Raw genomic sequence first — 13328 nt, 5'->3', positions numbered from 1 at the left:
ACGCCCCTCAAGAAACGTCGAGTTCAATAGCTGTGCTGTGATGGATTCCATGTCTAGATACCTACCTTGCTTAAATGACGATGTCGGCTTAGGCCCCACTGTGTACCTAGGTTTAGGGCGTCATCTCAGGCCTATAGCACCTGTAAGCCACTGAAGCCTGTCATCTCAGGCCCTAGGAGTTCAGCTCCGTCCGTCATCTCATCCACTTCCTACTCTCATACCCAGAGTGCACTCAATTTTGACATCAACAACAACTGAGACATAAGATAATGTCGATTGACCTGAATTGGGAGACGCTCACTAGCGGCCCCGACGGCGATGCCCTCGCTGAGCGCATACGGGAGTTCGTCCACGAGAAATTCCAGACAGTTCCATTACCAAAATTCATTCGCTCAGTAAACGTCCACGGTTTCGACTTCGGTACCATCCCTCCACAGCTTGAGCTCAAGGATATTACAGATCCTCTACCTGATTTCTACGAGGAGGACCTGGATGATGATGAAGAGGACAGCGAAGAAGAGCCATCACCTCCTCCGCCCCCAGAGCCAACAAGGATGAGGCCTGGACCTACACCGTGGGGAGGTTCAACGAGGAGAGGTGGTGGATTGAGGAGCGAGGTATTGAGGAATGAGATGATGGGTCATGATTTGGGAAGTCCGTTCCTAGGAACTTCAACGCCAGGAATTCTAGGAGGATCGGGATTGGGTTATTTCCAAAGTCATCTTGGAACAGGCACGCATACGCCTTTAGCAGCTGTTGCAAGTGCGCATCATACTAACTGGATGAGCGTCCCGGGAACACCAGCACGCGACTGGGGAGCCCCCAGTCACACACGGAACCCATCGCAAAGCAGCCTGACTTCTGTTGATAACTTCAAGTCCAGCCTTGACCCGCTGCAGAGCCTGCGTGAGAAGGGAAGCGTCTCTACGCTGGCGCCTACGTCAGTGGAGGCGTCGCGGCCGCCAACGAGGGATACACACCTTGGCGGCTCGGCGATTGTAGACGACGATGAAGAGGAGGGAGAAGAAGAAGAAGGAGAAGCAGGACGGCGGCCGAGAGAACCTCGTGTTGAGGACGTACAAGCTGTCTTTAGGATACGCTACAACGGTGATATACGCTTGAACCTCACTGCGGAGATCTTGCTCGACTACCCCATGCCAAGTTTTGTGGGTATACCTCTAAAACTCAACATTACAGGCTTGACATTTGATGGCGTGGGAGTATTGGCACATATCCGCAAGCGAGTACATTTCTGCTTCCTCGGCCCAGATGATGCACTCGCAGCTGTCGGTCCCGACGATACGAAAGAAGAGGGGGGTTCGAGCACTTCTACAGCAGATGCCAATAATGAACATCACAAACCACGATTTGGGGGGCTTCTACAAGAGATTCGTGTGGAGAGCGAGATTGGAGAACGGGTTGGCGGAAAGCAGAGCTTGAAGAATGTGGGCAAAGTCGAGAGATTCGTGCTAGAGCAGGTCAGAAGGATCTTTGAGTCGGAATTCGTCTATCCCAGCTTTTGGACGTTCCTGGTATAATGTACCATGGACCATGAGGATGATCGCTGTGGGTATATAGAGAAAGCACACCACTTCTAATAACAATGCAGACAGGCATTGGCGCAGGCATCTTCGCTCAAAACAAAGAATATGTACAAAATCATCATGTCACAACTTATCATGTCAACGTCCTCCTAAATCCCTGGTACGCCTGCTGAATATCCAGCTCCAGCTCGCGCGCCTGGCTCTCACTCAACTCATCAGTCGCTCTCATCTGGTTAAGGGTGATAAGCCACTGCACGATCTTGCCGCGGTTCTCAAAGTCCTTGTCTGTGACGCGGTTCACCGATTGGATGACGTCGGAAAGAAGAGGGTGCAGTTGATCCTTGGAGAGGAGACCGAGCTTAACGGCATCGAGAAAGGTGATGAATTCTTGGGTGGCTTCGAGAATGAGAACGCCGCTTGTGTTGTTGGCTGCGGCGGGGGCGGGAGTTTGGGCTGAGGGGGCTCGATCGATGGTTGTTGAGGGCATTCCAACACGAATGCGCTCGGTTGCGCGAGGAGCTTCGAGCTATACGATTGTTAGTTTTGTGTTGATAGGAGCTGTTGGGGTGTTTTAGAGCTTCATACATCCCACTTGGCCTTGAAATCTTCAAGATCTCCAAACTCCCTCGCAATCGTCTCATCAGCCAGCAGCGCCTTATACTGCCTCAGCGATCGCTCGCAGATCTCGGTATACTCTGCTTCGGGGACAGCATCTTTCAAAAAGGCCTTTTCGAGTTCATCGAGTGTTATAATAATGCTGAAGAGTTCGGCGAGGGATTCTTGCAGGTCGCGCTCGGCACGGGTGTTGGTGAGCTTGACTTCCTACACTTGGCGGTTAGCTACGGTAATGGGACAATTCGATGCAAGATGAAGTATACCTCGTCGAGGTTTATGCTTGCTGAAAGACTTGTATTGGGTACATAGCTATGAGGAGTTGGCGCATAGCCTTGTCTTGGAATCATTGTGAAAGAGGCATTGGCTTGATCAATGCCTATAAATGAAATAGTAGTATACGGCGCAATAAGAGAGAGCTCCAAGTGGGATGCCTGCTAGACATGGCTGCATGTTACGTAGGTGAGCGGCAGAATATCCACACCGCCTGTCGTTTATGTCCACCATCTCTTATCGATAAGCATGCAGCAAAATTTTTGGTTTTTGGTCTAGTTGCGAGAGCCTCTACGAGGCCCATCTAAAATCTGCAAACAAAAAACCACCCAATACCCAAACTTGAATTCTTCACCAGCCGAGGCGCTTCATAGTTTTTCAAGATGGCGCCAGGCAAGAAGAACCTCAAGGCGACCAAGAAGTTTGAGAAGAGACATCTCACAGGTGTTCTCGACAAGCGGAAAGCAGGCGCCAAAATCAAGCAGCGCTATCAGATGCAGGACAAGAAGAAGGCTAGAAAGTCAAAAGATGCAGAGTTTCTCAAGGGCTCCAAGGATGGAGAGGGCGGAGAGGTCAAGAAGCCCAGCGCCAAGGGCAAAAAGGTCAACGATATGAGTGTCGATGAGTTCTTCTCGGGCGGTTTCGACGACATCATCGACAGCAAGGATAAGAAGGCCGGCAAGCTTGGAAAGCGAAAGAGGAACGGTGCCGCCGCCGAGGATAGCGAAGCTAGCGACTCTGACGACTCGATCGGCGCGCAGCCCATCGCGGCCGACAGCGACGACAATGATGGCGACGACGACGCCGAGGACGATGTTGGCATGAGCAAGGAGACCATGGAGAAGCTCGCCGAGAATGATCCCGAATTCTACAAGTTCCTCAAGGAGAACGACCCCGAGGCTCTCGACTTTGACGACAACGCCGACCTCGCAGAGGTAGATGCGCTTAGTGGCGACGACGAGTCGGAACAAGAAGAGGAGCAGCCCAAGAAGAAGCGGAAGAAGGAGAAGGAGGCCAAGGCTGAGGCCGTTGCGCAAGGGAACGAGTTGACCCGTGAGCTTGTCGCTTCGTGGAGGAAGGCTATGGCCGAGAAGAACTCTCTACGGGCGGCTCGACAGGTTGTTCTAGCTTTCCGATGCGCTGCACACTTGAACGAGGATGATGATGGGGAGACTCAGCAGCGATATGCTATCAACAGTCCCGAGGTCTTCAACGACATTCTTCTCCTCGCCCTCAAGGAGATCCCCACGGTTATGAACCACCATCTCCCCGTCAAGGAGTCAGCCTCTGGCAAGGTCCACGTCCAGACCGAGTCAAGAAAGTTCCACACATTGTCTCTGCTGCTCAAGACATATACCTCGTCCATCATGCACCTGTTGAGCACTCTCTCCGACGACAAGACCCTCAAGCTCACACTCTCATCCATCACCCCTATTCTCCCTTACCTCCTCTCCTTCAAGAAGCTCGTCAAGGCCCTCGCCAAATCAGTCGTCAACTTCTGGGCTCAGCCTGCCAGTTCCGAGACGACAAAGCTCACAGCATTCCTCGTCCTACGACGTCTGGTTGTTATCGGTGATAAGGGTATTCGCGAAACTGTTCTCAAGGCTGTTTACCAAGGTCTTATCCAGGGCTGCCGTGTCACAAATGCCAACACTCTTCAGGGCATTAACCTCATGAAGAACTCTGCTGCTGAACTTTGGGGTATCGACCAGTCTGTTGGCTACACAACTGCCTTCTCTTTTATCCGACAACTCGCTATTCACCTGCGAAACAGTATCGTACACAACAAGAATGATGCCTTCCGAATCGTCTACAACTGGCAGTACACACACTCCCTCGACTTCTGGTCATGCGTTCTCGCCGAGCATTGCAGTCCCCTGAAGGAGGCCGAGGCTGGAAAGGAGAGCCAACTGAAGCTCCTTATCTACCCCCTTGTTCAAGTCACGCTCGGAGCCATGCGCCTCATTCCCACCGCCATCTACTTCCCCTTCCGCTTCCACCTAATCCGCTCCCTGCTCCGACTCTCCCGCGCCACTGGAACTTACATCCCTCTCGCCTCACCCCTTCTCGAGGTCCTTACTTCCGCTGAGATGAAAAAGGCCCCCAAGGCCGCCTCCCTCAAGCCCTTCGATTTCGCCACAGCTTACAAGGCTCCCAAGTCATACCTCCGAACCCGCGTCTTCCAAGACGGCGTCGGCGAGCAACTCGTTGAGCTTCTTGGCGAGTACTTCTTCCTGTGGGCCACAAGCATTGCCTTCCCTGAGCTCGCTCTCCCCGTCGTCATCCAGCTCAAGCGCTGGCTCAAGCAAGCCCGCAACAAGGCCACGGGCAACAAGAACGTCAAGCTCGCTAGCCAAGTCATTCTCCTGGTGCAGAAGCTCGAGGCCAACGGCAAGTTCATTGAGGAGAAGCGTGCAAAGGTCGACTTTGCCCCCAGGGACCGCACTCAGGTTGAGGCTTTCTTGCGTGACTTTGACCTGGCCAAGACACCTCTTGGTGCTTATGTCGTGGGACAGCGAAAGGCTCGTGCTGAGCGTGTCAAGTTGCTTGAAGAGGCCAGGAGAGAGGACGATCGCAAGAGACGACAGGATGAGAAGGCCGATCTAGAAGATCAAGTGGAGGATGACAGTGAAGGTGACGAGGACGAAGATGAAGACGAGGAGATGGACGGTGAGAACGGCGCTGCTGATAGCGACGACGAAGAGGATGATGAAGAGTAAATATAAGTATTTGTTTTTTCTGGGATGGTGTGCAAAAACGGATGTAATTTCTTCTTACTTGTTAAAAACCTGAATCAAGGATACCTACCTTTTCTGTTCAACTTCACTGTGGCTTTGAAAAGATTAATCAAACAAGTATGCAACGGGATATAAGTGATTCAACTCAAAAATGCTTTCATAGTCATTCTCGCCAAAGGCTAGCGAGTCATACATGTTTGTACAAGAAACCACAATACACTGATCAGAAGGGCCTAATAATTCCAAACTCCTCGAGCAATGCCATCTAACCCGCGATGGTCGATGCCCCTGATCCCAAAGTCCTTTGTGTGACCAAAAACGCCTTTCTTTTCCATGATTGATCTCAAATTCTGCAACCTCAAAAACGCTTCATATCATGCCAACAATTGATTATAACTCGGGGACACCCTCCCATGTAAGTTCACTGTTACTAGTAACATCGCGGACAGTCATGCCTGTGATGTTTAGAACAGTCATCTCAATCTCCTCCTCTGACATAGCCTGGCCGGCGGCCTTCTGACCCTCAAGGACATCATAAAGGCTGTAGATCTGGTCGTTCTTTGCCTCAAGTCGCTTGAGAAGTGTGCGAATGGTCTCGGCAAGGTTGAGACGCTCACGGCGACCCAAGGCCTTATCGCGACCATTGTACTGCGCCTGGATGCGGGTAAGCTCAAGCTGGAGGTGGTGAGATTCATCCTCCAAGCCCTTGATAACCACAGCAAGAGCATGTCCAGGGTGCTGAGTCGGCCGCATGGTAGGGTCCTCTACCGACAAGTCACGGTCGGTGACAGGAACTGGTCGGGGAACAGTAACACGCTTCTTGCCGGCGGCAATATCGGCGGAAGTGAAGATGTTGCGGTGGGATGTGATTCGGCTGCAGACTGTGCAGTTACGGCACTCATGCTCGCAAAGGTCATCAAGCACTCTCTTGGCATCGCTGGAGAGGACAGGGCAGGTATCCTTGTCGACGCTCTTGATGCTAGCAGAGGTGATGTCGGTCGTGATCTGCTTGTGTAAAGATCGGGAGTGAGATCGACTGTGCTGTGACCTTTCACTCTGTACTGTCGTATTCTGAGTGTTCGACTGCTTCTGCTCAGTACCCTTGGACTCCTTACGTGTCTTGGGCACGACGCTCAGCTGGGTCGAGTTGTCCTGTGTAGCATTCTCAACTGATTGTAGACCAGTGGTCTCATCATTATCCTCCAGGGTGTCCATCTCATATGTTGCAATGCCCTTCATAGAGGAGCGTCTCTTGGAGTCGGAAGTGGTTCGGCGCTTGCTGCCCTGGTTTGCGACATTGGAGCCGCTCTTCTTATAAGACTTGCTAGGGATCGAGAAAGCAACCTTTTGTTGATTGCCAGACTTGGAGCTCTTGCTCTTGCTCTGAGAATGCCTGGTCTCGCTTTGGGACGTGATGTCACGCTTAGTATGTGTGCGAGTCTCCTCTTCGGTGAGATCGGGAATTGTTGGCAATCTGCCGCTATCCTCGATTGGCTCGGTAATCTCCTTGGTCTCAGTAGCTTGGGCGTTCTCGGCAGTATCAACGTCACCAGTGTTGCTGTTGATGGTGATATCAGGAATGAAGAAGGCCGAGGTCATGTTCTCCTCTGTCTCGTCATCGAGACGGGCGGAAAAGTCCTCCTTGGGAACCGGGCGGAAAGACTCCAACTGCTGCTTGAGGAAGTCAACCTCATCCTTGAGTTTCACATTCTCGTCGTGAAGATCATGAATGCTTCGCTCAAAGCCCGAATTCTCGCGTCGAAGAACCTTGTTCTCCTCAAAGTACTTTTCGTTGTGTCGCACCAGGCTTGCGTTATCCTCACCAAGCGTGGACTTTTCTTGAGACACATTCTGGAGTTCTTGTTGAAGCGCTTCAACCTCTTCCCTCGCTGCGTCAAGCTCATGTTGAAGTCCGTCGAGGTTTTCGCGGAGCTCCTCGTTCTCATCCGTGAGAGTCTTGTTCGTGGTTCGTAGCGAACGGTTCTCGCCAATCAAGGACTGGTTTTCACGCCTGACTGTATTGTTGTCAGTTCGCAGGGACTCAATCTCCTCCTTCATGGTCTCATGCTCCTTTCGTAGAGTATCATTGGCAGCAGAGAGGGACTTGTTCTCAAGATCCAACGAATCACGGCCGTGTTTCAGAGACATGAGATCTCGTCGGAGGGTGTCGTTCTCATTACGAATTTGCTCTGTCGACTCGAGCTGCTTGTGTGTTGTCTCTAGTTCCTTCTGTTTCGTGCTCAGCTTGCGAGTGAGCTTGTTGATATCCTCACAAGCCTCTTGCAGTTTCCTCACTGCACGGTCCCGTTCTTGAGCCAAAGAGTCGTTTTCAATCTCGTTCAAGCTGATCTTGCGCGAGGCTTGCTCCAAGCGAGATTGGAGAGTGGAAACCTCAACTTCCAGACCTAAAATGAGTCAGTAGCGCGCTTAGAAAACCATGATCAGGGACTTACGGTTCTTTTGAGCCATTAGTTTCTCGTTGGCCCGAGTAGAATCATAGTCATCGCCATATGACTTTCGTGACTTGAGTTGAGCCTCCAATTGCTCAACCTGTTGCTGTAGGTTCTCGGCATACTCTTGAACTTTGTCATAGTGCTCTTGGAGAGAGATGATTTCTTCGCGGATCATATCCATAGAAACAAAGATCTTCTCTTCATCTTCTGGCACCTCAACTTCATCAACTTCGGCATGGGCCGAAAGCGATGGCTTCTCATAACGATCATGAACTCTGCCATTCTTGACGAAAATGGGAACACCATTCCGCATTGAGCCACTGAATTGAAGAGTGCCATCGACAAAGTCACCAAGATGTGAGATGTCAGGCAGGTAGAAAGAGCGACCGTTGCTTTCGTTTTGTGCCGGGCTGGCAATGGAGGCGGGTGAAGGAGGAACAGCGGTTAAGCTGGACTTGGCCGAAGACATTTGTGATGAAGACTTGTTTTGCTGATTCTGATCTCGAAGCTCGGGGCTCTTTGCACTGTTGCGTAGACGGTCAAACGCCTCGGAGATGGTCTCTCGCCGTTGTTGTTCTTGTGCGGCCATTGATTCGGATGAGGTTCGCTTGTGGACCTTGGACAATGGACTAGGGTTGTGTGTGTTCTTCTTCCAAGAGTGGTAAGAAAGGGCTCGGTTAGGAGACTTGGAGAGGATCGAAGACAGATCGGACTCGTTATCGACGCGAGGCTGCATCTCAGCACGCGTTCTAGCGGAACCTTGCCAGGTGTCTTGTGTGATGTCGTCAATAGCGAACTTGATTCCAGCGGCAGGAGGCTTGTTCTCCTTGGACTCGGCACTCATAGGCCGAGTGTCAGTGTTATCGTCGTAGACAGGCACCTCGCGGGTCGACTTGGGCATGCCAAAGAACTCGGGCCACTTGCGATGGGCAGCCTCCCAGTTGACGGGGAGGTTGCGAGGGGCAGTGACGCGAGCAATATCCTCGTTAAGCCTTCTTGTGGACTCGCCGTCGGGGTCGGAGAAGACTGAAGACAGCGTAGGGCTGACGGTGCCGTGTGAGCCAGTTGATGAGGGTGGTGAGTTGAAAGGGTTGTCGCGGTTTGCTTTCATTTCTCTAAGAATGCGGGATCGATATCTGCTTGCGGCGTCGACCTCCATAGCTCCTTCTCACGCGCTGTGGGCGTGTATTTGTATTTGGTGAATAGCTTGGAAATTAGACGATGTTAGGCGAGGATGCTATAGCACCCGTGGCGCGCGTATAGTTATTGTAAAAACGGCGTGTTCGTTTGGTCAGGGGTTTGGGAAGAAGTCAATGCTATGTTGACTTGTATTGGGGATACATCTGTTAGGCAGAACGCGACGTGGAAGAAGAGAAGATGCCCGATATGGAGATGTAGGAATAGAAAAGTGACAATGTTTTGGTGAAGAGAAAGAGAGGCCTGCTGAAAGAAGTACCTATGAAGCTGTCTGTGTTTAGAGACGGGAAACAAGAGGCCGGGGTCTTGACTGTTTTTGGGCGAAAGTAAACAAAGCGCCCCGAGACCCACTCTCGCAACTGATACCAGCCACTCGAGGTTGGGATACACGCTGTTAGAGCCGCTGGAGTCTTGAGCGCGTTATGTGATTGGATGAGCCCAACTGTCGAACGAAAGCCCTGTCTTCCATCGCGGGGCCGTTTTGGGTTAACGATGCTGCAGGTGCACAGCGCGTCAAGTTTTAGGTTACAGGACGTTTTCCTGCATGAGGTTAACCTAGAGTTTGATATGTAACTTTTAAAAGCAACTGGCTGGATATTACGAGACTGACTACTAACCTAGAGATTCTTGATTGAAGAATACGTCTCATGTAGAGAATATCAATCAATCACTGTAGTCAGTAGTTTCATCTTGTGGCAGTGTAATAGTAATTGCGCATCAAACTCTTATCTTGCACCATGACAAGTGATACACACACACTCACCCAACAAGAACTTGACTGATCATGACCAAAGCCAAGCAGACTCACAGCCAAGATATGAGTGATATCCTGTCAATTAGCCTCAGTCCTTTCTTTCTCACCGTCTCTCCAGCCTCTAGTCATTGAAAATCGTTCTAGAATCTTGTGACCTGCTCGATTCGTTTCGTGGTGGGGCAGATCGTCCGTTGTGTTGCACTGTCAGTGTCAGTCGCTGTCTGATATTAGAGATAACTTTGATCTTGACATCGTCTCGAGTTCCTGCGTCTTTTTTTCTTTTTTCCTTCTTTCTTTTCTCCCTACACATATTTCACTCGGTTCTTCCTTCTCCTTGTGAGATTGCATTGGCCTTTCTGAACATACTTAGCTTATCTCATTCCTTGATCTACTCCGAAATCGCATAGCCACAATTCATGAGATGTGCAACTCTATTTCATGAGCATTACGAGGCTTCATCAGAGGACTATTTTATCACATCTACCGCCAAAAAAAGAACTCAAAATCTTGCTTTCGGGTGCTTGAAATCACCTATTGTAGCTGCCATGGCCTGGCTCAAAATCATCGCTGGTATCATCAGCTTGCTCACCATCATCCAGCCCATATCAGCTGCACCCAGCCGTGAGAGCGCTCACAAAGAGTACTGCCCCGTTCTCTATAACGAACCACCAACCAACTGCCGTCCTCTTCCCGATACATTCTTGACTTTCTCCTCCAAGCCTTCTGATTCGCCTCCAGCAGACACCCAGATTCTCGAGGACGCTCTCAGTGCTCTTTCAGCTCTTCAAGACCATTTCTTTGAACCGGATTACGCAACATGGCCATCTGCCATTGATTGGACTGCCGCTGTTGCAGGAACAGTCGTAGCTGGAATTCTCACCACTTTGTCCAAGGCTATCGATTCGGTCGATCTTGCTGGTATTGATGATTGGAGAGTGAAGGAGAACATCATCGCGACTTTCTATGCGCAGCTTGTGGGTTCGTACTTTGGACAAGATGTACTGTCAATCAGAGGCCAGGTAAGTCGACTCCTCTGTAGAACGAAGCCTTTTATCTTATTGACATTTGATGCAGGCTTACGACGACATATTATGGGTCGCTCTTGGATGGATCGAGGCCATCAAATTCGTGCGAACTCACGCTGATCTTCACTACCCCAAGATAAAATCCGAGGGGGTTTCTGAGAGAAGTAATCTGAGGGAGGTCATCGAATCTATGCCATGGCAGGGCTACAACTGGTTCTCATCTTTTGCCCACCGCTCTCGCATCTTCTGGAACCTGGCAACTCACGGGTGGGAGACAAAGTTCTGTAATGGAGGCATGGTCTGGAATCCTCGCTTGAACCCGTACAAAAACGCCATCACCAATGAACTCTGGGTGGCTGCTTCGATTTCCATGTACGAGCATTTTCCTGGTGACAACTTCACTGCGCCATGGCTGAACAGTGCTGCATTCCCGGGTAACGACCCTGCACATCTGGAGGCCGCCATGCGAGGGTACAAGTGGCTCATCGATGTCAACATGACCAATTCTCTGGGTCTATATGTGGACGGATATCACATCGATAGCACCAAGCCCGGTAACACGAAGTGTGATCTTCGAGACGAGATGGTGTACACGTACAACCAAGGTGTCTTGCTAACAGGCCAACGAGGTCTCTGGTCCGTCAGTGGAAGCGCATCGTATCTGGAAGATGGGCATCGTCTGATCCAGTCCGTCATCAGAGCTACAGGATGGAATCTGAAAGAGAATAAGCCCGTCGATGACCTGAAACACCCGGGTCCCGGCCAGTTGCCTCCATGGTATGGACTTGGCCGCGGAGGCATCCTGGAAGAGCAGTGCGATGCTAGTAGCACCTGCTCCCAGGACGGCCAGACTTTCAAAGGTATCTTCTTCCATCATTTCACAGCTTTCTGCAGCCCTCTTGAACCTCTGGTCGCCAAACAGGGCAGAACAACCGACCCCCGTGGATACCGGCGTGTCAAAGGAATCCACGCAGATGCATGCCAGTCGTACTTGGGCTGGGTCAAACATAACGTCCATGCAGCTCTGAAGACTCGCAATGACGATGGCCTCTTTGGCATGTGGTGGGGTGCTGGCATCTATGGTGCTCTCCCGACACTGGGTACCGACGGTATCAACCACACCGCAGAGAACGCAACCGACTACCGCAACCAAGGAACGCCTGATGACGAGACTTGGGGTGGACTTCACCGATGGACCCCAGGTACAGGACACTGGTCACCTTCAGGGCCGAAGTCTGACCAGCATGTTATGGACAGTGTTGGGGATGGCCTCGTACCTCGCGGCGGAAGACACTCACCTCAAGAGGTGAAGATGAAAGGGCAGGATCCCAATGAACGGGGCCGTGGCCGGACTGTCGAGACACAAGTTGGAGGAATTGCACTGCTTAGAGCATACTGGGAGCTTTCCCGATCATTTGAACGATGACGATTTCATGTTTATGACTGATAAAAATGCGTTTATAAATAGACAGCATAGACTGCGATAGAATGATGATGATCTGAACGCATTTGCGTTTGTAACATTTCAAAATACGTCTTGATGATGAGTGATTAGTGCCCTTGTTCGATCTGAGATTTTGTCCATCAAGATCATCCTATGCCATGATACACGAGCAAAGTGATAACACATGAAGCTAGCATGGTCGCATTCCGATTGTGGAAAACGGGAAATAGGTTTCCCAGAAGCGAGTGCGAATACAACGTAGGAGATAGACGACGCTACGGAGTAGATTGGTTGTGACAACCATCACGACAGTGGCGCTAAGCCCTGTTTGGAGATTCATTCGATGTGTTAGTACGTCAGCGGTGGCTGCGCATTCGCATTCGAAGCTGCGCCGTGGAATTTCGAATGAATCTACAATTCAGGAATGGCTTCAACTGAGAGGGAGCAATATCTTAAAGTTATAAGAAGCCATGGTTCGTCGTAGGGGAAGGAGTGTTCCCATCATCAAACAGACATCACAACTAATACATTCAAGACAATTACCCTACATCACAGACTTTACAATCAAACGACACACTTAATCACACAATACCCTTCATCTGCAATTACACTCATCATGGGTCTCATCGGTCTTGCAATCTGCGCCATCATGAGCGCTACAGACTCCTCAAAACAACAGCCTCGCTCAAGCGGGTGCTGTGGAAGTCGAAAGCAACAAGCCTATCTCATGCAACAACCTCAACTCATGGGCCACAACCCGGATTACATGGTCATGAACAGTGGTCGATCTTCATGCCACCAACGCAAGACGGAGCGTCGATATCAGAAAAAGATGCAGCGTGCTGAGCGTATGCAACTCCGAGCCGAACAGCGAGCAGAGAGAGATTATCAACGAGCCGAGAGACGACAAGCGGGTGTTGCAATGGTCAAGTCAGGAGCACAGAGGGTTGGCATGATTGGTAGCAGCTCAAGTCAGAATGTTCGTGAAACAAGGGATTTTCATGAGGAGCCTAACAATGGTGTCTACGAGATGGATGCCATGAACCAACGACATGTTGAAAAGGACGCACCGCCTGCATACGACGATGTGGTGAGGAAGTAAAAGGATGGGAGAGGATGCTTTGGAATTGGAGTTGGTATATGAATATTATGATTAGAGCGATATCCAAATTCGAGAATACGATAAATAAACGACTTTTCGCATTACAAGGCCACCCATCGCATTGTGCAAAACGCCTTTCATTAACACGCAGGGCACGCCCTGAAATAGACAAATACAAGAGCTGTG

The 13328-nt window shown here is 50.7% G+C and overlaps 6 protein-coding genes across 6 annotated transcripts; 4 read left to right on the top strand and 2 right to left on the bottom strand.

Moving 5' to 3' along the window:
• Window positions 1–186: 186 nt before the first annotated feature.
• Window positions 187–1538, top strand: FVEG_00348 (hypothetical protein; the record flags this gene model as incomplete). Its single annotated transcript, XM_018886795.1, has 1 exon — window positions 187–1538. The coding sequence occupies exon 1, from the start codon at window positions 270–272 to the stop codon at window positions 1536–1538; it is 1269 nt and encodes a 422-aa protein (XP_018742434.1). The 5' UTR covers window positions 187–269.
• Window positions 1421–2576, bottom strand: FVEG_00349 (hypothetical protein). Its single transcript, XM_018886796.1, has 3 exons — window positions 2423–2576; window positions 2130–2366; window positions 1421–2070 (listed from the first exon to the last, which is right to left on the bottom strand). The coding sequence occupies exons 1-3, from the start codon at window positions 2504–2506 to the stop codon at window positions 1678–1680; spliced, it is 714 nt and encodes a 237-aa protein (XP_018742435.1). The 5' UTR covers window positions 2507–2576; the 3' UTR covers window positions 1421–1677.
• A 146-nt stretch (window positions 2577–2722) lies between these two features.
• Window positions 2723–5312, top strand: FVEG_00350 (hypothetical protein). The gene has a single exon (XM_018886797.1). It carries the CDS (start codon window positions 2813–2815, stop codon window positions 5147–5149), a length of 2337 nt encoding a protein of 778 aa, XP_018742436.1. The 5' UTR covers window positions 2723–2812; the 3' UTR covers window positions 5150–5312.
• FVEG_00351 (hypothetical protein) lies at window positions 5292–9085 on the bottom strand. Its single transcript, XM_018886798.1, has 2 exons — window positions 7621–9085; window positions 5292–7572 (listed from the first exon to the last, which is right to left on the bottom strand). Exons 1-2 carry the CDS (start codon window positions 8777–8779, stop codon window positions 5558–5560), a joined length of 3174 nt encoding a protein of 1057 aa, XP_018742437.1. The 5' UTR covers window positions 8780–9085; the 3' UTR covers window positions 5292–5557.
• Window positions 9086–9739: 654 nt separating this feature from the next.
• On the top strand, window positions 9740–12128 carry FVEG_00352 (hypothetical protein). The gene is made up of 2 exons (XM_018886799.1): window positions 9740–10590; window positions 10646–12128. The coding sequence occupies exons 1-2, from the start codon at window positions 9988–9990 to the stop codon at window positions 12020–12022; spliced, it is 1980 nt and encodes a 659-aa protein (XP_018742438.1). The 5' UTR covers window positions 9740–9987; the 3' UTR covers window positions 12023–12128.
• Window positions 12129–12457: 329 nt separating this feature from the next.
• Window positions 12458–13243, top strand: FVEG_00353 (hypothetical protein). Its single transcript, XM_018886800.1, has one exon. The coding sequence runs from the start codon at window positions 12657–12659 to the stop codon at window positions 13140–13142; it is 486 nt and encodes a 161-aa protein (XP_018742439.1). The 5' UTR covers window positions 12458–12656; the 3' UTR covers window positions 13143–13243.
• Window positions 13244–13328: the final 85 nt, after the last annotated feature.

The sequence above is a fragment of the Fusarium verticillioides genome, chromosome 1 (genome assembly GCF_000149555.1).
Source record: "Fusarium verticillioides 7600 chromosome 1, whole genome shotgun sequence".
Taxonomy (NCBI): domain Eukaryota; kingdom Fungi; phylum Ascomycota; class Sordariomycetes; order Hypocreales; family Nectriaceae; genus Fusarium; species Fusarium verticillioides.
Note: the sequence above shows the minus strand (reverse complement) of the source record. Positions and strands in the feature narration are given on the sequence as shown.